General features: G+C 36.9%; 1 protein-coding gene across 1 annotated transcript in view; it reads left to right on the forward strand.

Moving 5' to 3' along the window:
• The window catches only part of LMBR1 (limb development membrane protein 1), a 171952-nt gene that overhangs the window by 58969 nt on the left and 88101 nt on the right, over nt 1-24882 (forward strand). Inside the window, exon 5 of the mRNA XM_075550180.1 lies at nt 13050-13153. Coding sequence (XP_075406295.1) covers nt 13050-13153 — 104 coding nt within the window. The remainder of the gene's footprint in view (nt 1-13049; nt 13154-24882) is intronic.

The following is a 24882-nucleotide window of genomic DNA, read 5'->3' on the forward strand; positions in this document are numbered from 1 at the left end:
CTTAGCAGCTGCCTTCCTCTTTCTTCCTCTTGGTGCAGGTGTGTGTCCCCACCCGCTTTTTGTTGAACTTGAGCGCTAGGTTGCTCTTGGAGACCTTGAGCAGTTCTGTGGCCCCGGCGCTCGGCAAGTGGGGCTCAAATTCTGGCTCATATCTGCACGAATGAACTTGGTGTGCTTGGTGAGGTTCCGGCCGTGCAGGCCGTGGCGCCTGTGCGTTGGCTTGCTCACATTCCTGCGCACCTTGAGGCCCTAGTTGAGGCCCACGGTCAGAGGATATAGCACAGATGGGGCTGCTACTCTTTAATGGCTGCCGGAGGGGGTGAGGGGGGGCGGAAAGACAGGGCCACGCGGAACCTGGGATATTATTTCTGATGTCAGAAAAGCGAGAAATATTATTACATGTATTTTATTGGCTATACCAAAAACATATTTCTGTGGATCATAGACTACAAATTACATTTTCAAGAATGGAGGTTCCAGAACACATCATTGTGCTCATGGGGAACTTGTGCATAGACCAAGGGGGCAGTGATTCAGACAGAGGAAAGGAAGACTGCTTGCTTTAAAATCAGGAAAGATGCATCAGGGTTGTATCCTTTGATCATGTGTACTCAATCTGTATGCTGGGCAAATAGTCTGTAATCTAAACTATGTGAAGGAGAACATGACATCAGGATTGGAGGGAGAACTCACAAGCAACCTGCCTGAAGCATGTGGCACACTGCTTGCCCAAAGGGAAGAGGCCTTGAATGAAGTACTTGCTGATGAAAATCAAAGGCTGCAACCTTCTCTAGGGATTACAACTCAATGTAAAGAAACCAAAAATTCTCACAACTGAACCTATAGGCAGCAGTCAAGAAGTTAACAATGTATTCATTGGGGAAATCTGCTCCATAAGATCTCTTTAGAGTGTTAAAAAGCAAAAGCCACTTCGAAGTGTGAGGTGAGACTGACCCAAGTTATGGTATTTTTAGTTGGCTCATATACATATGAAAGTTGGACGGTGAAGACTGGAGAAGAATCAATACCTTTGAATTACAGTGTTGGTGAAGAATATTAAAAGTACTCTGGATTGCCAGAAGAAGAAACAAATCTATCTTGTAAGAAGTACATCCAGAATGTCTCTTAAAAGCTAGGAATATGAGATTTTGTTTTATGTCTATTAGACATTGTGTTATTCTGGATTGACTAGAGAAATAAATTCATGGACACTTACATGTTTATAAGAAAGAGCTTGATATAAAAGATCAATTGAGAAAATGTCCCAGCCCAATCCAGATCAAGTCCATAAGTCCGATGTTAGCCCATATGTCTGATAATAGTCTATAAATTCCTCTCTAGACTCACATAGTACATGAAATGATGCTGAATGCAGGAAGAGCACAGGCAGGTGGGTAGAAAGTTGTGGACCCAGTGGCGGTGGAAGCATCTCAGTGCTGGGGTGGGTCTCCACGTGGCTCCTTAAGCTCCAGGGCTCTGGCTCCATCAGTGTGTCTCTATGAGGTATGTCAACAGGAATGTGTAGCAGAGGAGTGTGTGTCCTGCCTCCAGGGAGGAAGACAAGAGTTCCCAGAATCCTCAGAAGGTCATGCCCACACAGAGGCATGATTGGCTATGACCTTATTGACGGACTAGAATCCACACCTTCACGCAAATTGACAGGAGATTATGTAACTGCCATAGACTTGTTATCAGGAGAGACCCATCCTTGGAGAAGGACAAAGACTTTTCATGAGCTGGATTGACACAGTGGCTGCAATAATAATGGTTTCAATACAAGCAACAGTTGGGGGCATGAAAAATACTGGTTTATGTTATTGTTGCAAGATTCCCTCTAGTTGGTTCCAACAATAACATAAACCAATATTTTTCATGAACGCATGAATGGGGACATAAATTTTAAACAAAATTTTAGAATAATAATATATCATGACGAATGGGGTTTATCCAAGAATGCAGTTTGTCAAACTTTTGAAAATCAGTCACTTAATTTCACTATATGACACACTAAAAAGAAACTCATGATCATCATAGTTTTTGTAGGAAAAGCATATCAAACCCCCTAAAACTTATTATTATTGAACCAGTTGCCTAGTAGCAACCCAGTACTGCAACAGAGTAGAACTTCCCCTTTGGGTTTCAGAGACCGTAAATATTTATAGACGGCAGCGATGATGTTGCATTGCTGGCCTTGTGCGAGTATCATTGCAACATGCGCTCTTCTATGTCACTAGGGCACAGTACCATGACAGAGTCAACATCTATTTCAGATAACACTGCTCAGCAGACTAGGTGCGAAAGAGAACTTTCTCACCCTAATAAAGAGCTTCTTTGAAAAACCTATAGGTAACATCATACTTAATGATGAAGAGCTGAGCATTTTCCCCTTAAGATCAGGAAGTTTGCCCTTAATGCTTTTATTCAACATTGTTCTGGAAACTTTTCAAAGTACAGGACACTAAGTTTAGAAAGGAAGAAGTAAAAACAGATGACATGATTATGTAGAAGTCTTATGGAATCTACAAAAGACCAATTCATCAATTAGTGAATTTTGCAAGGTTGCAGGATTAAAAAAATCACTGTAACAATTTGATTGTATTTATATCTATCAATGAATAATTGGAAATTCAAAACCCCAAACAATTTACATATAGCAGCATAACAGGGGCCTTCAAAAATTTCATGAAAAAAAATTCATCTTTCAATTTCATTTTTCATGAACTTTTTGAAACCCTCTCATATTAAATACTTACAGGATATGTGAAACCTATAAAATATAAATTATAAAACATTGCTGAGAGAAATAAGAGTACCATACAATTAATGAAGTAATATAACATGTTCATGGATTAGAAGACAACTTTGTTAGAATTCCAATTCTTCCTAAATTCTATAGATTCAACACCATGCCAGCAGGTGGTTATGTGGAAACTGACAAGCTTATTCTAAAACTATACAGGAGTGCAAAGGACGTAGAATAGCCAAAGCAACTTTGAAGAGAATGAAGTTAGAAAACCTTCTGTACTAGTTGGAGAACTTACTTTACTACCTTCCGTAAAGAATATTACATTTTGTTGCTGTTAGTTGCCATTTAGTCTTCTCTGACTCATAGTAAATCTATGTACAACGGCATGAAATGCCCCTAGGCCTGTGCATCTTCACTAATCAGTAAACTCGAATCCATTGCTGTGGTCACTGCATATTTTGAGTGCCTCCCAATCTTTGGGGCTCATCTTGTAGCATGATACTGGACGAGGTTCTCTTATGATCCATAATGTTTAATGATTTTTTGGAACTAGCTTCCTGGGCCATTCTTTCTAGTTCATTTACTCTGAAAGCACATCCAAAACTTGTCCACCATGAGTTATCCTGCTGGTATTTGAAATACCGGTGTCATATCTTCCAACATCATAGCAACACTGAACCCACCACAGTACAACTACCTGACAGGTGGCTAGCTGAAAGTACAGTGAGTCATTTAATGTGGCTTTTTAGCCATAGTCTCTGTAATTCCCACCCAATGACCTTTCCTCTCAGGTCTGGGTAAGAGGGAAGACATTAATAGAATTCAGTTGAATGATTATTAATTAGTTCAATGGTGAGTGCCACCCCACTGGGTAGAAAATGAACCATCTCAGAAGCAGGAAGTGGGGATCTCATTACCAGCAAGAGAGAAGAGCCAGGAGTAGAGCATGCCCTTTGCACTCCAAGATTGCTGCGTATCGATCCTTCTTTATCCAGGAGATATCGTTGACACCAGAGATGAGTGATGGAGAAGCGGCAACAGCAAAACTAGGCAGAGCAGGAGACAAAGCAGTAGATTTCCCAGTCCATAGATCAACTAAAACTGTGAGTGCCTTTTGGCAGAAGGAATAGGGTAGAATAGGGTCCTTCTGGGCACCTAATTGGGGGAGCCGGTGTGCTCATTCAGTTTTGGAGCTGAGTGCTTTCAGGTTGAGGCTTAGAGTGGAGTGACATGCCTTTGGCGTGCCCTATTAGCAGTCTTAAAAGAGCTTTGTAACATGTATTGACTGTACAATTGTATCCTGAGCATGTCTCACCTGAAATGTAACCTGATAGATTTAATAGACCCCCACAGCCATGATTTCTGTGTAGCCATTTCAATGAGTTAAGAACCCAGCTGAAAAGTAGAGTGCTGCTTGAGAAGAAAGACTGTTAAAAAGGTACAACCATCAAGATTTTGTGGTCTTGGCATAAAAATAGACAAATATCAACCGATAGAGCTCAGAAGTAGATCTCTACGTGTATGGCCAATTGACTTTGGTAAAAGTTTCAAAGGCAATTTAATAGAAAAATATAATTTTTAATCAAAGATTATCAAACCATATAGTTTATATGTACATTAAGCAATTTATAGCTCAATAAAGCTCTTTAAAATAAATGCTTTTTATACCTTTGGGTGATGTGATTTTCTTCATTTTACAGGTAGTTCCTTAGTTTGGGCCATGAACTTTTCTTTCTAGAGTGTTTCCTTGTTAGCATTTATCTATACAGAAGTCATATTGTTCATTCATGCAACTCAATATTCATTGAGTCCTCAGTACTAAAATAGGCATTGGGGAGTAAAAAATGAGAAACATGATACATGCCTAATAGAACTTAGATCTAGAGCAATGGTTTTCAACCATCCTAACGCCGCGACCCTTTCTTTTTTTTAAAAACATTTTATTAGGGGCTCATACAACTCTTATCACAATCCATACATATACATACATCAATTTTATAAAGCACATCCGTACACTCTTTGCCCTAATCATTTTCAAAGCATCTGCTCTCCACTTAAGCCCTTTGCATCAGGTCCTCTTTTTTTCCCCTCCCTCCCCGCTCCCCCCTCCCTCGTGAGCCCTTAATAATTTATAGATTGTTATTTTGTCATATTTTGCCCAATCCGGAGTCTCCCATACCCCCCTTCTCTGCTGTCCATCTCCCAGGGAGGAGATCGCATGTGGATCCTTGTAATCAGTTCCCCCTTTCCAACCCACTCACCCTCCACTCGCCCAGCCATCGCCCCTCACACCCTTGGTCCTGAAGGTATCATCCATCCTGGATTCCCTGTGCCTCCAGCCCCCATATGCACCAGTGTACAACCTGTGCCCTATCCAGTCCTGCAAGGTAGAATTCGGATCATGGTAGTTGGGGGGAAGAAGCATCCAGGATCTGGGGGAAAGCTGTGTTCTTCATCGGTACTACCTCGCACCCTGACTGACCCATCTCCTCTCCTAAACCCCTCTATGAGGGGATCTCCAGTGGCCGACACTCTGCACTTCCCCCTTCATTCAATATGGTATATGTATATGTATATACATACACACACACATATATATATTCTTTTTTTGCATGATGCCTTATACCTGGTCCCTTTGGCACCTCGTGATTGCACCGGCTGGTGTGCTTCTTCCATGTGGGCTTTATTGCTTCTGAGTTAGATGGCCGCTTGTTCTCCTTCAAGCCTTTAAGACCCCAGGCACTATCTCTTTTGATAGCCGGGCACCATCAGCTTTCTTCGCCACATTTGCTTATGCACCCGTTTATCTTCAGCGATCGTATCATGGAGCTGTGCAGCCAATGATATGATTTTTTGTTCTTTGATGCCTGATAACTGATCCCTTTGGGACCACGCGATCACACAGTCTGGTGTGTTCTTACAGTGCCTCATGTTGTGGTGACCCTCCAACCATCAAATTATTTTGATTGCTACTTCACTATAATTTTGCTACTGTTATGAATTGGGCAACCCCTATGAAAGGGTCATTCGACCCCCAAAGGTTTGAACCGCTGATCTAGAGTTCTATTATGATAAAAATCATAGGCATCTGTAAAGAATATAAGAAATTTTGGAAATGGTAGAATAAGGAGCTCTGTGATCCACCACTCACTAGCAGCTCTTGTGGGAGAAACACTGGGCTTTATATTCTTGTGAACAGTTATAGTTTTGGAAACCCCTAGTGAGTCACTGTAGGTCAGTATTGACTTAATGGAAGTGAGTTTGGTTTTGGAAAAATGTTAGAACAAGTGGCTTAGCCATCTACGTACTAGCTCTGGGGTTAGGATGTGTTTATAGGCCATCTGTCATCAAACTTTATGTTAGTGCCCCAACGTACTCACCACAATGTCTCATGTTAGATTGCTTATGTTTATAGTTTAGGATTGTACCAAGAGTTTTAATTGGATTTAAATAGACTGTAATCCTTAACAGAACGATTCTTTATCTTTTTTAATGTAAGTTATTTAAGAATGGCATTTCTCTATTTTCCACTATACTTAAACAAAGTCACGATCTCTAGCATACTAAACAATAAGAATTTATTAATTATGGTTGTACACTCTATTTCTAGAAGTCACATGCTTGGAAACAACAACAACAAAAAGGAAATATACCAGTAATCTACTATACAAGACCAGAAGGGCAGCATTTACCCCAAACCAAAGACGAGAAAACATTGAGGGATACAACCACCAGCCCAATTGAAATGGGGAGCCTGGGAGGAAATAGAATGGTTGCAACATTGTGCAACCACTGTCGAGGAACAATTTCATATGAATGGTGGACAGGAAAACTAATTTGTTATGTAAACTTTTACCCAAAGTATGATAAAATGTAAAATAAATAAAACACTGAAACAAGAAAAAATAAGAACCACAAAAATATTAAAACAAAATACTAAGTTTTTATTAGTTAATAAACTGTAAATACTAACTTTTAGAGAGAAAATAACATATTAAAAAGTGATAAAAATGAGCTTCCTAATTATTAAGACTTTCTCCCATATTTTTACTCTAGTTTTACCTACGGTTTATGCCAGTGGTTCTCAACCTTCCTAATGCTGCAACCCTTTCATACAGTGCGTCATGCTGTGGTGACCCCGCCCCCCAACCATAAAATTATTTTCATTGCTACTTCATAATTGTAATTTTGCTACTGTTATGAATTAGGTGACCCCTGTGAAAGGGTCATTTGACCCCTAAAGGGGTCGGGACCCAGAGGTTGAGAACTGCTGGTTTATGAACTTACTGAGACCCAACCAAATACTGCAGGTTACCTGAAAACTCAGATTAATTTCAAAGTTACATATGAACATAGTTTTTGCTTCTGCATATTTAAGGCCTATCATCATATTAGCAACCCCCAGATACCTGGCTTCCTTCTTGTGCACACAGCACAAGAGATTCACTGATTGCAACTTCTTATTTCTTACTAACTGGTGTCATTAGTAAGTACTGCACGAATAGCTGAAATGTGGGCATTAAAAACAGTTACTGTATATACTTGAGTATAAGTTGAGTTTTTTTCAGCACATTTTAAATTAGTTTTAGGTGCCTCTGCTGATATTCAGGTCGGCTTATACCTTAGTATATATGGTAAGTAATGCCAAACAGTTAAAATAGAGATAAAAAGTTACACACTAAATAATGAACTTTACCTGAAGAACACAGCTGTCGTCTAGACCTACTAATTTTTAATTTAGATACAAGTCATGTGGAATCACATATATGGCACCATTGTTGTTACTGTTAGCTGCCATCAAGTTAGTCCCAGTTGGTGATAGTCCACGCCACAGTAGAAGTGTGTTCCATAGAGTCTCTAATGATGGATTTTTCAGAAGAAAATTGACCGGCAATTCTTTTAAGGCACCTCTGGGTGAATGTGATAACTCAAAATTTTGGTTTGCAGTGAAGCACTGGATTGTGTGCACCACTCAGGGCCTCACTGGGACCTTTACTCGTAGCTCATTTGGAGCTCCATGATAGAAAACGGCGTTGCTGGATGCATGCAAACTGCTAGTATCAAGAAATGAGCAGCTGTATCTGACAGAAAGGGAAAGGCAAACCTGAGTGTAAGCCTAGAGCCTTAGAAAGTATAGCGTTAAGACAATACGAAAAAAAAAAAAGACAATACGAGGGGGTACACACACACACACACACACACAGGACTATGTATATGTTTGTTACAAAGCAACCTTAACAGCTTCAAAGTACTCTTCAGTACAATTAATACATTTATCAAATCTGCTATTCCATTCTTGGAAACATTTTTCAAACTCATCTGTTTGGATGGCTGATAGCACCTCCCTTGTTTTCTTCTTTAATCTCTTCTACATCCTCAAATCACTGTCCTTTTATGTCCCTCTTCATTTGTGGAAACAAAAAGAAGTCGCCTTGAGCAAGGTCAGGTGAGTCACATGAATGGAGCACAGAGGGATGTGGTTTTTTTATTTTCCAAAAAACAGGTCCACTAGGGAGGGGGAGAAATGAGCTGATGCCAGGAGCTTAAGTGGAGAGCAGATGTTTTGAGAATGATGAGGGCATTGAATGTACAAATGTGCTTTACACAATTGATGTATGTATGGATTGTGATAAGAGTTGTATGAACCCCTAATAAAATGACTTAAAAACAAACAAAGCAGGTCCACTGAGATGGCTGCTTGTGGTGCATTTTTGTGGTGGCAAAACCAGCGCCCATCTGCCACAAATCAGGCCTTTTTTGTGGCACACTATTATGAAATCTTTGCAGAACTTCTAAATAGAAAGCTTGATTAATAGTCTGACCTTGTGGGCACAAACTCCAAATGCACTATCCCCATCATATTAAAAAACCCAAATGAGCATCATGATCTTTGATTTAATTTGACGAGCTTTTTTTTGGACAAGGTGACAATGGCGTCTTCCACTCGCTTGATTGATGTTTGCTTGCAAGGTCATAAAAATAGCACAATGTCACCTCACCAGCAGTGACCTTGAATAAAAGTTTGGGTTCCTTTGGAGCCGTTCTTTCAAAGCACAGCTTGCTTCAAGTTGTCATTCTTTTTTCTGCTCAGTCAGAACCCCAGGCATAAATTTCGCAGAGACCCTTCTCATTCCGTTACCATTTGCTGAACAGAACTCCAAGATAATCCAGATAACTTCCCCATCCCTTCATTTGTTCGTTGTCAGTCTTTGAGCACAAGTACATGAATTAGGTCGACATTTTTATCCTTTTGGGTAATTGACAGTCATACAGAACGGGGATTGTCATCAATCAACATTTCACTTTTTTTGAAATGAGAAAACCACTCATACATTTGAGTTTTCCCCATAGCACTGCCCTCGTAAGTTGTGTTCAACATCACAGAAGTTTCTGTGGCATTTCCCCCCAAGCAGGAAACAATTTCAAGGCCTCATGCTCTTTGCTTAAATCAGTCATAAAAACAAAAAAAAACAAGGTTCGAGTGAAACTACTTTTATGAAAAAATTCACTTTGTCCAGAGAGAACCTTCCAGACGACCCCACTAGGTGCATTAACTCAGAGGGAGTTGCTTGATGCTCGCCTAGAGGGAAAATGTGTACTACAAAAGCTCCTCCCAGAGGAGCTTTTTCCCAGTTTTTTTTGAGGGTACCCCCTCATCTATACAGTAAATAGCCCTGGAAGGAGATCTGTGGTTGCAGTGGTTAAACATTTGACTGCGAACTGAAAGGCCAATGGTTCAAACACGGCTTGCCCTTTAGGAGAAAGATGTGGCTGTCAGCTTCTGTAAAATTAAAGCTGCCAACCAGCTGATTCCATCTTAATGCCCCACATGGGACTGAGTAGAATGCCTTGTTATGGGTTTCCAAGTTTATAAATCTTCATGGAAGCAGACTGTCACATATTTCTCCGATGGAGCAACTAGTGGAGGTTTGAACCTTTTGGTTAGCGCTGCTCACTATAGCCACCATGCCACCAGCTCTTCTATGTCAGGACTCCAAGAACAAAACCAAACCAAACCCAACCTTGCTGCCATCGAGGTCAATGCGGACCTCCTGTGGGTTTCCGTGACAGTAACTGTTCATGGGAGTAGAAAGCTCAGTCTTTCTCCTACAAAGCTGCTGGTGGTTATGAACTGCCGACTATGTGAATTGCAGACCATCACATAACCACTACACCACCAGGGCTCCCTGTGTAAAGACTACAGCCTTGGAAACTGTGTGGACAGTCTACTCTGTCTATGGGATCACTGTAAGTCAGGATCAACTTGACAGCAATGGGTTAAATTTGGTTTTGATTACTAGTCCTTTATATTAGTAACCTTTGGTGATATAACAATTATAAAAGCAAAAAACCCAAACAAACCAGTGGTTTTTTTTTTGGGGGGGGCAGGTATTGTGCTAATTGTTGTATATGCATTATCTTATTTAATACCCCAAAATAGGTATAAGCACTCATTTTTATAGATGAAAAACCTCACTTACCAAGATTAAGATGATTTTATGTTGTTGTTGGATGCTTTTGAGTTGGTTCCACCTCACAGCCACTGTATATACAACAGAATGACACACTAACTGGCCTGTGTCACCCTCACAGGAGTTCTTATGTTTGAGCCCATTGTTGCAGCCACTGTGTTTATAGACGTCACCAAAGCAGGGCTTGAACCTAAGGATGTCTGAAATGAAAGTTTGTGCATTTAGTAATTGCTTTGAATATCTTTTCATGGTTATTAGTATAGAAAAATATTAAAATGTCTTCTGTTTTTTTTAAGGCAGGAAAGTATAAAAGTGTTTTATGACCATTTTTATATTTTGAAGCTCAAATATCAACTTTCTTCATGAGATATAAGATATTATTTTCTAAAATATGTTATTTAATTTTTTGATAAGTGTATATGATCAAGCATATGTACTTTTGACTAGGAAACTGAAAATCAATTTTACTAATTATATTACCTTATTTATTAAAAGAAGTACATATGTCCAAGTAATTTGTACATATGCTAAGTTCTCTTTATACCCCATACTGTTAACAAAGAAATTTTAGGGAACTTATGAAACAGATATGTTAGCCTATAATAAAAATAGTTAGGGAATATTTTGTTTGATATCAAGCCTGTATCTGTAGAGACAGGTGTCCTGAAACTATGGCCCGCAGGCCACATGTGGCATGCCAAGGACATTTATCTGGCCCACCTGGTGTTTTTTGCCCCATTTGTTTTTTTATTTCAAAATAAGATATATGCAGTGTACATAGGAATTTGTTCATAGTTTTTTTTTTAAACTGTAATCTGCCCCCTATTTAAAAAGTTTGGCTTTCTGTTTAAAAAGTTTGAGGACCCCTGGTCTAGAATGTAAGTTTCATGAAGACAGCCAATTGTATGCTTTCTTCATTATTTTCAGTGCGTTGAAAAATGCCAATAAACAAAAATATTAAATGATTATTGGTGGCCTGCTTTCATGTACCCGGAATTATAATTGCATGCAGCTCATTGAATCCTCAATCCTCTCAATATAGTAACAATGCTATTCTCATTCCCTCCCTGAGTTTGCTGTTAATCTCATGGTGTTGCTTGTTGGCAGGAGTGCAAACCTCCCTGGTGGTGGTGTTTATTTTATAAGTCTTTCCACAGTTCAGTTCCACTCCTGAAGAGGTGGAAGAGGCATAGTCTTGTGATTCCACCAGGGTCATCAGACCAGTAAATCTGGTCCTTTTAAAGATTTTCAGAGTTGTTTCATATTTTCTCCCACTCTATCCAGAACTTCCGGTTGTGATCTCTTTCCGAGAAGTGGGAAATGGTAGCTGGGCACCATCTAGCTCTGCTCTAAGGATCATGGGTTCTGGGGCGCATGTGGTTCCTTAGACTTGGGGGGCGAATTGTTTCCTTGAGTAGGATTCTCTTTTCTTCTTTGCACTGCATGGGGATAGACCAAGAGTTGCACTTTAGATAGCTACTGATTCTTGATGTTTAAAATTTGTAATGCCATTATAGCTAATATTTTGAACGTGGTTTTCAATGTTAAAGGAACTCTAGTGGTGGGATAGGTTTAAGTGTTGGATTGCTTACTGCCTCCATAAAGATTCACAACCTCAAAAAGAAAAAAAAATATATCAAGGGTTCATGAAGGAAGGAACGGTATGGGAGGAAGGAAAATGAGCTGATATCAAAGGCTCAAGTAGAAAGAAAATATTTTGAAAGTGATGGCAACCTACGTACAAATGTACTTGACAATGGATTGATGTATGGATTGTGATAAGAGCTGTAAGAGCCCCCAGTAAAATGATTTATAAAAATTAAAAAAATTCATAGACTCAGAAGTTCTATACAGGGGTCCCTGTGAGTTGATAATGGCACTTTAAAAAAAGTTTTGCTTTATTATTCACTGATAAAAAATTGCAAATTTGGGCCAAATACTGTTCCAATGATGTAATTAAAGTTATCTGTCTTTTAAGAAATTTTTTCTTATTATCATTTTATAACCTTATTCTCATTTCATTTATTATCACTTTATAAAACAGTGTAGACTCTACCCAAAAGGGAAAAGCTTATGTGAGTTTGCTTGCTTCTTTAACTTTTTCCTTCCCACTTGGAATTGCTTACTAACACTTGTATACAATCATAGTTTTAAAACATCTCAGGCGTTGTCATTAGCTCTACTCCTTTGTGGCTGTACTGCCTTGGCAAATGACATCCCCTCTCCCTGCCCTCTGTCAGAGTGGGAGAGTAATGGTGCCTACCTCATAGAAGTGCTGTGAAGGGAAAATGAGGTACTATAACATCTGTAAATCACTTAGGCTAGTGGTTGGCACATAAGAGCTCAGTAAATGCTAATTGTTATTTTTAGAGTTTTTATGAGGTTTAAATTAAATGGGATTATGCATGTAAAATGCTTAGTAGAGTATCTGGCATTTATTATGTGCTCAATAAATGCTAGTGGCTCTAATTTAAATAATCAAGTGCCTGTATGTCTAAAGAGGTTATGTTTTCGGGTCTCTGCATATGTCATTTCTTGGGTGAATTTAAAGCATGAGTAAAAATCATTCATTTTCCTTTTGTCTTTTTCCAACAGCTATAAAATTCACGTGTTTTATTTATTAAATTAAAGTTAAGGTATTTTTAAATGATACATTTATTTTCTATGTTCAGAGCATTTGTTAGACATCTCACTTCAAGAACTCATGTTGTTTCATTATTATAAAAGTATAGATATTTGATTAAATCACAATTTAGTAATTTTGCTTGAAGACGCTGTCCAAATTTTTAACTAGTTTTTCCCTTTTCTTTGAAAAATTATCCCCTTTATAGGTTTGTGGAACCTTGCTTCTCTGTTTTCCAACCTCTGCTTATTTGTGTTGATGCCCTTTGCCTTTTTCTTTCTGGAATCAGAAGGCTTTGCTGGCTTGAAGAAGGTAAGGTGCTTTGGAATGAAATTGGTTAAATGAAGAAATGAATATCCATATCAAACTAGAAAAATTAGCTATTCCTGTCATAGAGTATCTTTAGTAGTTTAAAGTTATAACATGAAATTCTAAAAACTTTAAAACATATCTTGAGGCAAAGTGATTTTATATCCAGTGTTTTCAGGATAGTAGCATTATTTAAAGTCAAGCATGCACCTACTCTGTATTAATCTTCAGAGTACTATGAACTAGTGACCTTAGGTGGCTGTAGAAGGATTAGAATGGGGCAAGCTGGGAGGAGACTTTGTAAGAGCATCTGAAAAAATCAATCAGAACTTTATAAGTGGTAATAACTAATCATTAAATGTAACATTTTATAGTGAAAGCAATGAAATGTATAATTTATGGAGAAATTTGCTAAGCATTTTTTGGAATATTACATAAAAATTTAAGAAGTTAAGATTATTTTAGGAGTTTTAAGCAAAATGAATTCTAGTGTTAGAGTTTAGTTGAAGATACATGATGTTTGGATTTTTTTGTTTTTTTCAACTTTTGTTATATGAAGTGACAGTGTGCTTATATATCTTATTTCTGAATAATTCTCTAACATTAATGAAACCAATTTGTCATAGAGAGTTGTGAACTATGTGTGAATTCTTATTTTTAATTTAGATAGTCTTAGAAGAATGATTTAATATGAATGTTAAATATATTTAGAATCTACCTACTTTGTACTTTTTAGAAAAATCTAGTTTTTAAATAGATTGTTATTAAAACAGTAACACAACAGTCTTCAGTATGGATAAACCTCTTGTTTCTAACTTATCTTCCTACATTCTATGAGCTAATCAACCAGGAAAGGGATTTGACTAAATTTGCTTGAACAGGATTAACAGCCAGTTTTAGAATTAAAACAAAGCAAAATAAACAAACAGAAAATCCCAATGCCATATATAATTTTTTCCACTTTGCTCCTTATCTTTGTGATGTAAAAAGAGAATTTTGCTTGAAGAGGGACCCCAGGAGATCATTACAGATATTTAGTGTCTAGCTTTGTTCCTTCTAATATTTTTCCCTTTAATATCTCTTATATACCTTTAAAAAAGTCTCCAAGCACATATTTGACTATGTTAGTCTTTTGCTTAAAATTCCTCAAGTGTCATAAACAGCATTTCATTATTTCAGATGGGGCTAAAGGTTGAATGAATGCAGAGGGTAATTGCCTTGACCAATCCAGTTAATCCCTTAGTAGAGCAAAGATTCTTAAAAAGAAAGCACAAAGCCAGAATCCTAGGATGGGCATCATTACCTTGAGTTGGGAAGTTGAACAGGGGAATGAATACAAGTTATAGAAACCAAATTAAGCAATTTGGTCTTCAATGCTATTAAGGAAAGGAGGGAGAGGGGATTGTAACATGAAAGGTGGATCAGGTAGAATAATTTTAAAATAGGATATTCTGATTACATTGATATATTTAAGGGAAGTGGCATCGGAAGAGAGATTGAAGGTAACCAAAGGTGAGAAAGTTTGGTTTTAGCATTAGATTATTGGGAACCTTCACTAAATTACTGAATTCTCCTTTTATAAATGGGTATAATTCTGATATTTACTATCCTGATTTGAAGATTAAATTATATGGCACATATACTTGAGGACTTTGCTCAGAAAATGTTAGCTATTATTCTCTTAAAGGTAATCAATAACTACATTTGACTTATGAGTAGTCATCTAAGGTACTGTATCAGTGTTAATACACGATCATCAAGAACTGAGTACACTAAAGTCAACTCTGTAGCTATTTACATAGTCTAGGCTCAGGCAATTTTAGAACCCCAAATTATTTTTCTCATTTTGAAATGACATATATTGAAACAGGGAAAAAATCTGTTTTCACATTAAGGATAACATGCTTTAAAACAAACCTCTTGATCATAGTGCATTTTAGAACCTAATGGAAAGTTTAGAAAGCTTTGAAATGAAGGTGATTATGGCATGATATTTTAAAATAATATTTCAGTTTTTAAAGCCAGTGATATGAAACTTGAAAGAATTATATTATTATTATTATTATATACCAAAGATCATCAAGTCAGTTCAAATTCATAGTGACCCTAAGACAGGATAAAACTGTTGCCTGGGGTTCCCGAGGCTTTACATCTTAACGGAAGCAAATGGCCTTATCTTTCACAGAATGACTGGAGGTTTGAACTACCAACCTGGTGCTTAGTGGCCCCATACTTAACCCACTACACCACTAGGGTTCTTTATAGTTATGTCTAATTATATAAAATGCAGGGTTGAAACTTTCTGCAATATAAAATCATTTAGCACTTATGTTTACAGATTCTAAATGAGAATGTTTCTTGAGATATATAGTTCTCTACAGCTGTGTTTGAATGATTACCTTTGCTTCCTTCATTGAAGCTAATGTTATAACTGGCCACAGTCAATAAACTGTTAGATAAATATATATTCATATGCGTATACCTTCTTTTTAAAGCTATTTTCTCATTGGTGAAGTTGGACATACCTAATTTCTGAGGTGATACTAAAGAGAAGTTAAAAGTACTTCTAATTGGTAGATTAAGCACAATAATTTGAGTAATGACAAACTTGTAATATAGTTAAGTTAAATTTCCTTCTCTTCCTTTGACCACCCTCATGGCACTGTTTTACTATGTCTAAGTCTGATGTATTCCCTAAATGGCATGTGGCCCCACCATACTCCCATGGATTCCCCAGGGCAATCGATTTTAAAACAGCTCCTTGCATATTGTGCTGAGATGCGGAAATTGGCCACAAGCCATGGGCGGATGCAGAGCTTGAATTGAAAATCAAATTAAGCAGAATTTTCTACTTAGTTTTTAATTAAACCACTATGTTAATTCAAACAGGACATTTTAGGCCTAGGGGGTTGACTATGTCTTTTAAGGGCCCGAAATAGCCTTTCTTCTCCTTACTATGGTGCATGTTTCTATTTTATTAAGCCCATCTCCCCCTATTCCCTTTCTTTATCATTTTCAAGTGTAAGATAGTATATATTGTTTTGAAAAAGTGAATATTTTAAAATAAGAAAGTAACTTTTACCATGGCACTCTTCCTTCTTTTGAGTAGTTAAATGTTTTAGCATGTCTCAGGTATTTCAGTGACCGTTATATATTCCCTCTGGCTCTGGTGTATGTTCACATGTATTGGAATCAGAGCCCATACTTAAATCTTAATTTTCCAACCCTGATGAATGAAGGTTGCATCTGCTAGTTATGTGTTACTGTGATACAGAAATATTTTCTCCCTCTGTTCTGACACTGGTCACTATTGTATTTCTACCAGAATCTTGGGTTTTCAGATTAGACAGGCATCTACTGACACTTGCACACTTTCCTCTTTCCATTTTACCTCAGAAAAGCTTTCTAGATTATCTGGGTTAGCATCAGAAAATGTTTTCTTATTTCATATTGAACTCTGAAGGTTCATGTTATATTTTAGAATCTGATTTTGAACTAAAATGCTGAGAGGAAAAGATCAAACAAATTAATGGAAGTAAAAAAAATCTACTGTATGATTGTTACTTAAGTTTAGTGACTGATTAAGTCATAGGCCAACAATTGTTCTGGGAGGTAACGTATAATGGACTCACCTTTATACCTAGCTTGAATTTGAAGTCACGGAATAAAATTTAACCTAAGCGACAGCAACATCCTGACCAATTATCCAAACTATCCAGACAACCCAAAATGTTCAGAACATAACACACGGTCTGTAGGATTAAGAGGTTAACTCCTATAACTTCAAACAAAGTGCTTAATAATAAAAGCAAAAAGTACAAAATTTGAGGTAACTTCCTTTCTTAATTAATTAGACTGACCAGGTGGAAGCGAAGAGTTCTGTGCTGGTGCTTGGAATGTCTATAAAGCTGGGCAACATGACAGCACAATAGAGGAGGAACAAAGATTGTTTTAATATGTTTCTATCCTGTGTCACAGTTTGAGATTGTCCTGGTTTATGTCCCTTTTGGCAAACTTACATAAAAGTGACCTTGTACTGTATTTTATGACCAGATGACTTTTTCCCCCCAGTGGCTAATTTGTATCAGGCCTCCATCTTAAAGAGACACAGAAATGAGTAGGAAGTCCAAGCCACTTGGTCTCAGTGAGCTTTCATTGCATTCTTTCATTATTTTTGCTCGTTTTTTTGCCACTGATCATCCATAAATTGTTGGAAATGAGTGATTAAGGAAGTGCTGCTTAGTGTTAGTGGCACATGCGCATATTTGGCATGGTTTTTGTGGGTGAGAGGAAATCACAGACAAAAAGGAAAACTCCTGCTGGGCTCCTTTCAAGGAAATTTAACTTGGGTCATGTTTTGATCTTGGCGTTTATTACAGAAAATGGAGTCATATCTAACTAACTGTTGTTATGTGTTAATTTGATTTTCCCAACACCTTTAAGAAAAAAATTGATAATTTATTAATAGAACTCTCCATCCTTCACCTGGAAGAAATACCAGTTTCTTTCTTATAAATAGCATGGATGAGATTGATTATTTTAAAAACAGCTTAATCTGGTAGTTATTACACTTGAGACAGGTTCCTTTTTGCACTGTTACTCTATAACAACAAGTGGTCATCTCAAATATTTGAGCTTGGTAATATAGGATCCCAGTAAAGCTGTTAAATATGTTTATTTCATCAAATTAAAATTTGAGTTTATAAAGATTTTGTATTAAAAATTGTGTAACTGATATATATTACTATACTTATATAATTGCACATGAGCAGGAACTCAGTTATTACTTTAATTATAGTATCATTAAACTGCAGATGTTTTTAAAAGTGTATTATCAATCATTTTCTCTATACTTTTGATGATGTGATAATTTAAAATGATTATATTATAGTTTCATCATCTCTGTTTATAAGAGGAATTTCACATGTAAGGCTAAGCTGACTATTTGTAAGACAGTATAGTGACAAATAACTTTGACATTCAGAAGATTTGAGTTTTAATCTTGAATCTTTTATTTGCTGTTTGATTTTGGGAAAATTTTTTTATGTCCACATGTATAAAACAGGGTTATTAGTACTTTTCTTTATAGGATTGCTAAAAGGCTTGATGATCTCATTTAATCTGCTTATAAAGTACCCAAGTCTACACATTAGAAATAGCAGTTGTTTTAGTTGTTTAATATATCAGCTGTGTGCAATTTGATAATGACACACTAGGAAAATTTGTGTAGGGTTAAAATTTATATGTATAACATTTATAGCAAAATGATATAAAAAGTACATTGGTGTTGATTTAGTCAAGTTTATTATTTATTTTCAATTGAATGTGTTTTATCATACAGCAGTATAATTTTAAAGAATAGGCATTATGTTTAATAGATAACTAAACCTCAAACTTTATTTTATATGATAATTTAATTGCCAATAATGTCGTGTAATTTAGTGCTCTTTGTTAAATGGAAAAAAGTTTTGGTAAGGAGGAAATGAAAAGTTATCAGGTTCAGGTTTTAACGTAATTTTATTTTTAATTAAGCTGACTCTAGTACTTCCAATATTCATGAAAATATAGAAATAATTATTGTCAACTAGAATTACTTCCATTTTTTTTTTGAGGGAGGACTGAGGAATTAAAAACTTTTCTCCCTTGGTTAGAATGAACTTTATTTGAAAGTAAAATTAAAAAAAAAAAGTAAAATTAAATGTTAGATTTAATGCTGACTGGAAAGCTTCTCTTACAATAACGAAATCTACAGATTTACAGGACAAGAGCTCACTAGAGACCCTTGAGTTTGTATTGTTAAAATAATATATTTATTTGGCTGTAAGCTCATTATTTATTTGTCTATAATTTTATTTATTCAGTATATCACAGTGTTAATGTTCTGCTAGAACTTTGAATATTACTCTGTGATGCAAATTTTAGTTCCCTACTGTACTAGAAAGAAAGGATTATATAGTCAGACTTATCAAAGGCTGTAGGGTTGTTCTATAAGTTAGAGTTTGCCATAATTTTAGAGTGAGATATGTTGTCTATTTTCCCTTAAAATTGAGATTTTAACAATTATTAAACATATATTGGCTGGCACACTTTTAAGGAAAAGACATTTTCATCTAGAAAGGCGAGATTTTATTTTGAAGTGATCCACCTTTAAAACAGCTGAATTGTTAAGAAAATATATATATATATATATATAAAATGTACCATCTGTTAGTGATTAAAAATAAGATTTATAGGCATACTCTTAGAAAATCAGAGTTAAATGAACTAAAACGATCAGTTTTATGTAAAACATTTTCTATTTTATGTTTTCATTTTGTTAAAGAAATTTTAAGTTTACTATAATGTGACTTAAATATTATATTGGTCCGTATTTGGGAGTATTTGATAGTTAACGTTTTTGAGTATTAATAATTATATAAATGTAGATTAAAATACATTTGTAAAGGGCTTTAACAATTTTTTGACATGTCAGAAAGCCGTACACGTCATTTTAGTGATTTTGTTTTTAGCTTCAAATGCCTACAATTAAGTTATATTCCTGATTTATCTTTGTAGAAGAGATTTAATAAAGTACTGTATGGTGGCATAGGAGCTTACTGTTTTAGATAATTTAAAATACTGAATAAGACTTCTCTTTTACCATTCTCCTAGTTCAGACTTCATAATGTTTGATATTATTAAACAATATTTGGATATTTTTCTAGTCTTATTCTTTATGCTGTTTTGCAGAGCTATTATTTTCCTGAAATACTGCTGTTATATAATTCACCATCACTAATTTTTGATGATTCCTATTGCCAACAAATTATGTAAAAATCCTTAATATTATATATGCAACTCTAATAACTTGACTACCATCTACATGTTAAAAATCTGTACAAATACATATACCAAAACAGTTACAATTTCAACAATTTTTAAAAAACAATTTTTTAGGGGCTCATACAAGTCTTATCACAGTCCATACATATATATACATCAATTGTATAAAGCACATCTGTACATTCTTTGCCCTAATCATTTTTTTTCTCTCTTTTCTTTTTTTACATTTTATTAGGGACTCATACAACTCTTATAATTTCAACAATTTTTATGTATACAATTCAGTGGGATTAACTTTTTCTCATATTGTATAATTATTACCACAGAGCAGTAGGGATATTTGTTTGCCATTTTTTTTAATCACCCCTAGAAAATACTTTGTGTCCTCTAGGCAATAATTCTCACCTCCCTTCTAGTCCTGGTCTTCAGTTTGTCATTTTTTGTCAATAGTTGTCAATTCTGGATACATAATGTGAGACCTTATAGTGTCTATCTTTTGTAATTGACTGTCTTTATTCAACATAGTGTTTTCAAAGTTCATCCATGTTGTTGCATGTGTCTAGACTGTATTCCTATTTCTCTAAAAGCAAACTCATGGTCAATGAGTCAGTGCTGACTCATAGCGACTCCTTTGTGGGTTTCTGAGAATGTAACTGTTTACAGGAGTAAAAAGTCCAGTTATTATTCCACGAAGCTGCTGGTGTTTTGAACTGCTGACCATGAGGATCACAGCTCAATGCACAATCACTACACAACCACAGCTCCTTTATTTTTCTTTATAGCTGAATCATATTTTTTTTGCATGGGTAGACCACATTTTATTTATCCCTCCATGCATCCATTGATTGACATTAGAGGTTTTTCTACCTATTTGTTACTGTGTATAATGCTGCAGTGATTGTTGACGTACAAGTGTCTGTTTATGCTCCTGATTTCAAATCTTTTGAGTATAGAATTACTAGGTTACTATATATACTGGAGTATAAACCGACCCGAATATCAGCCAAGGCACCTAATTTTTTCCCCAAGTATTTTTATTGGGGGCTCTTACATCTCTTATCACAATCCATACATTCATCCATTGTCTCAAGCAAATTTGCACATATTTTGTTATCATTTTCAAAACATTCTTTTCCTACTTGAGCCACTGGTATCAGCTGACCATTTCTTCTCTCTCACGAGCCCTTGATAAGTTATGGATTATTATTTCAATATCTTACATCGTCATCCATTGCCCCTCACCCACTTTTCCATTATCCATACCCCTGGAGGGGGTTGTAGATTGATCCTCCTTTCTACCCCCCACCCTTCCCTAATCCTCCTGGTATCTCGACTCTTATTGTTGACCCTGAGGGGTTTATCTATCCTGGATTCCCTGTGTTTGGGGCTTTTATCTGTAGCAGTGTGCATGCTCTAGTTTAATCTGATATTTGTAAGGTAGAATTGAGGTCAATGATAGTAGGGGGAAGGAAGCACCAAAGAACTAGAGGAAAGTTGTGTATTTCATTGGTACTATACTGCCCCTGGCTGGCTCATCTCTTCCTTGTGACCCCTCTGTGAGGGGATGTCCAATTATCTACAGCACTGGGTCTGCACTCGATGCCTCACCCACCCCGCCCCCCCATTCACATTGGGTATGATTTTGTTCTGGGTCTTAGATGTCTGATAGCTGGTCCCATCGACACCTCATAATCACACAGGCTGGTATGCTTCTTCCATGTGGACTTTGTTGCTTCTGAGCTAGATGGCCTTTTGTTTATCTTCAAGCCTTTAAGACCCCAGACACTATATCTTTTGATAGTCGGAAACCATCAACTTTCTTCACATTTGCTTATGCACCCATTTTGTCTTCAGCGATTGTGTCGGGAAGGTGAGCCTCATTGAATGCCGGATTGTTAGAACACAGTGTTCTTCTGTTGAGGGAGTACTTGAATCATGGCCCAGTGTCCATCTGCAACCTTAATTCTTGACATACATATATGAGTACATAGTTCTATTCTCCTCTCATTAAATATATATAATTTATAGATACATATATAAATTTATGCATGTACACGCCTGTATTTAGGCCTTTATAAGTGTCCTTTGCCTCCTGGTTCCATCCTCTATTTCCTTTTATTTTCCTCTTGTCCCACCATCATGTTCGGCCTTCATGTGGGTTTAGGAATTCCTTGCTGCTACATTGCCTTGATTAAGTCCCACTAGGTATCCTATGACCTCCATTCCATTGATTTTAGTTCACTTGTTGTTCCCTTGTCCCTGGGTTGGTTTCTCCCCCTTCTTTTCTCCCACCTCCCCTTCTCCCATACCGCCCTAGATCCATTGGCCCCGTTGTTTTCATCTCCAAATTATTTATCCTGCCTATCTTATCTAGATAGACACGCAGACACATTAATAAGTGCAAAAGCTAGGCAAAGCCAAATAAAACAACGAAGGAAGTAAAAACCAACAAAATAATAACAACAACAAAAAATAACAATACCCCCAAAAAGCCACTGACAAAATTGGAAAGGCCTATAAATAGTTGAAGGTCTGTTTGTTGACCTTTACGAGTCTTTTCCAGTCGAGTCTGATGGGGTGTTACACTCTGTCTCCAAAGTCTATTTTTAGCATTCCCCAGGGATTTCATCATTCTGCTCCCCCTGCTGCTCTGCTGCATGCCCTCAGTGCCTGGCCCCAGTGTACTGGGGCCAGACCGTGCACTATTTCCATGCTGTGTCTCCAGTGCGGTAACGTGCAGCGTCATGGTGCAGTGAGGGACACCATGTCCGGTGGTGGGGCTGGCCCTCCAGCCCTCCCTGTATGTTGTCTGCTCCGAGCAGGGACATTGTCCTCAGGGCTTAGTGGGCCAGGATGTCATCTCCTCCCTCTCCATCTCTTTTTGTTTCTCCCATGAAGCTCCTAATTTTACCACAAAACTGCATTAAAAATGTGCTGAAAAAACTCAGCTTATGCACGAATATATACAGTATATAGTTTGCCATCGGGGATGCATCAATTTACAATTCCATCAGCAATGAATGAGTGTTCTAATTTCATCACATCCTTTCCAATACTTGTTTTCTGTTTTACTGGTCCAAGGGCATGGTACAAAAGTAAAATGATATCTCATTATGGTTTTGATTTACATTTTCCTAATGCCTCAGTAGGATCCCTTGTGGTGCAGTGGGCTGCTAACCAAAAGGTTTGCATTTAAAGCCCACTAGGTTTCCATTGGGCGAAAGTGAGGAAGCCTGCATCTGTAACAGTTTGCAACCTCAAACTCTGTGGAGCAGCTCTACTCTGTGCTATAGGGTTGATATAAGTTGGAATCATCTCAAAAACAGTGCTTTTGGGAAGATTCAGTGATATCGAACATCTTCTCATGTACTTCTTGGCAGTTTTTATGCTTCACACCATATAAAAAACTAGCTCAAAATGGATTAAGGTCTTAATTACAAGAAGTAAAACCACAAAACTCAAAAGAAAACACAAGGATTATTCTTTAGGATCTAGTTTTTGACTATGAATTTTTAGATACCATACTCAAAGCATGAAAATGAGGGGAAAATCACAAAATTGATAAATTGGACTTTATCAAATTAAATATTTTTATTCCTCAAAGAACTTTATCAGCTATATGAAGAGGCTGCTTACACAGCTGGGGAGGAAAGAAATGGTTTTATGTCTGATTAAGGCTTAATATTCAGACTATAATCTCTACAATTTAACAACAAAAATACAAATACTCAATTTAAAAAATAAGAAAGGGTATGATTGGCTTTTCCTCTAGTCTGTTTTTTAAGCCCCATTTTTTTCCTAGGGTCACCTACCTGAGCCTAGATTTATGCTGCAATTCTTTCCATTACTCAGAATACACTCTGTACTCTCACATCTCCATGCGTTTATATACATTGTTCTCTTTGTTGGGAAAGCCCTTCCCCTCATTTTCCTGCCTGGTGAAATCCCATTTTTAGTTCTGCTTGTGAGGTGGTGGTGGTGATGTCATTCATCAGTCTCTCCAGCGGGCCTTCTTTAATTGTTACCTTCTCCCTTCTCCCATAGAAATGAGAGAGTTGTATTATGCTTGCTTGTTGATAGACCTTTTGCTATTGCTTACCTAGATATTTTCAAGCTTGTGGACTTAGTGTACTACACAGAGAAGTTCTTACACAGGGAAAACACATGAAAGATAAGTATTCTCTTAGGTCCAAGTGTTTCTCTAGAGCTGGAGTGGTTATGGATCCCTGCACTGTTAATCCTTTACAATGTGATAGTTTCAGAACTTCTTAACAAGAAGAAGACACCTAAGACTTGAAATTATTTTGGTACCACTAGGTAATTAATTTAGAACCTTCAGGCTACCTTATAGTAATGCTCTTCACAATGAAGTTCTCTGTACAGAATTGCCACCATTCTTAAAATTTTTAGTAGAACTAATCACCACCCCAACATTTATACCAGTTGTTCAGCTAATTCATTAGAGACTTAGATCCAGTAGGTATTTAGTTCTAGGATTTAGTATGATTAGCATGTGTTTTGGGACAGACTGCTCCCTATAACCCCTAATGTTTTTGTCCATTCTCTGGAACTACTCACCATCACCCACAACCATCAAGTTAATTCTGACTCATAGTGACCTATGAAGGGTTTACGTGCTATCAATCTTTGCAGGCAGGCAGACTTATCTTTATCCTACGGGGTGGCTGGTGGGTTTCAACCACCGAACTTGTGGTTAGCTGGCCAACACCTGCATTGGAACTTAGTCTACACTCCAGATTGCTTGACTGAACTTTGAATCCTGTGCAGATCTTATCATTTCTTCTTTTTGGAAGACTACTCTTCCTGTGCACACCCTTTGAGACTCACTTGTACAGCATAGCTAATTTTCTCCTGTCTTCCTCTGCTGTCTTTAAAAAATTAAAAACATA

Source organism: Tenrec ecaudatus, chromosome 5, assembly GCF_050624435.1.
Source record: "Tenrec ecaudatus isolate mTenEca1 chromosome 5, mTenEca1.hap1, whole genome shotgun sequence".
In the NCBI taxonomy this organism is placed as follows: Eukaryota; Metazoa; Chordata; class Mammalia; order Afrosoricida; family Tenrecidae; genus Tenrec; species Tenrec ecaudatus.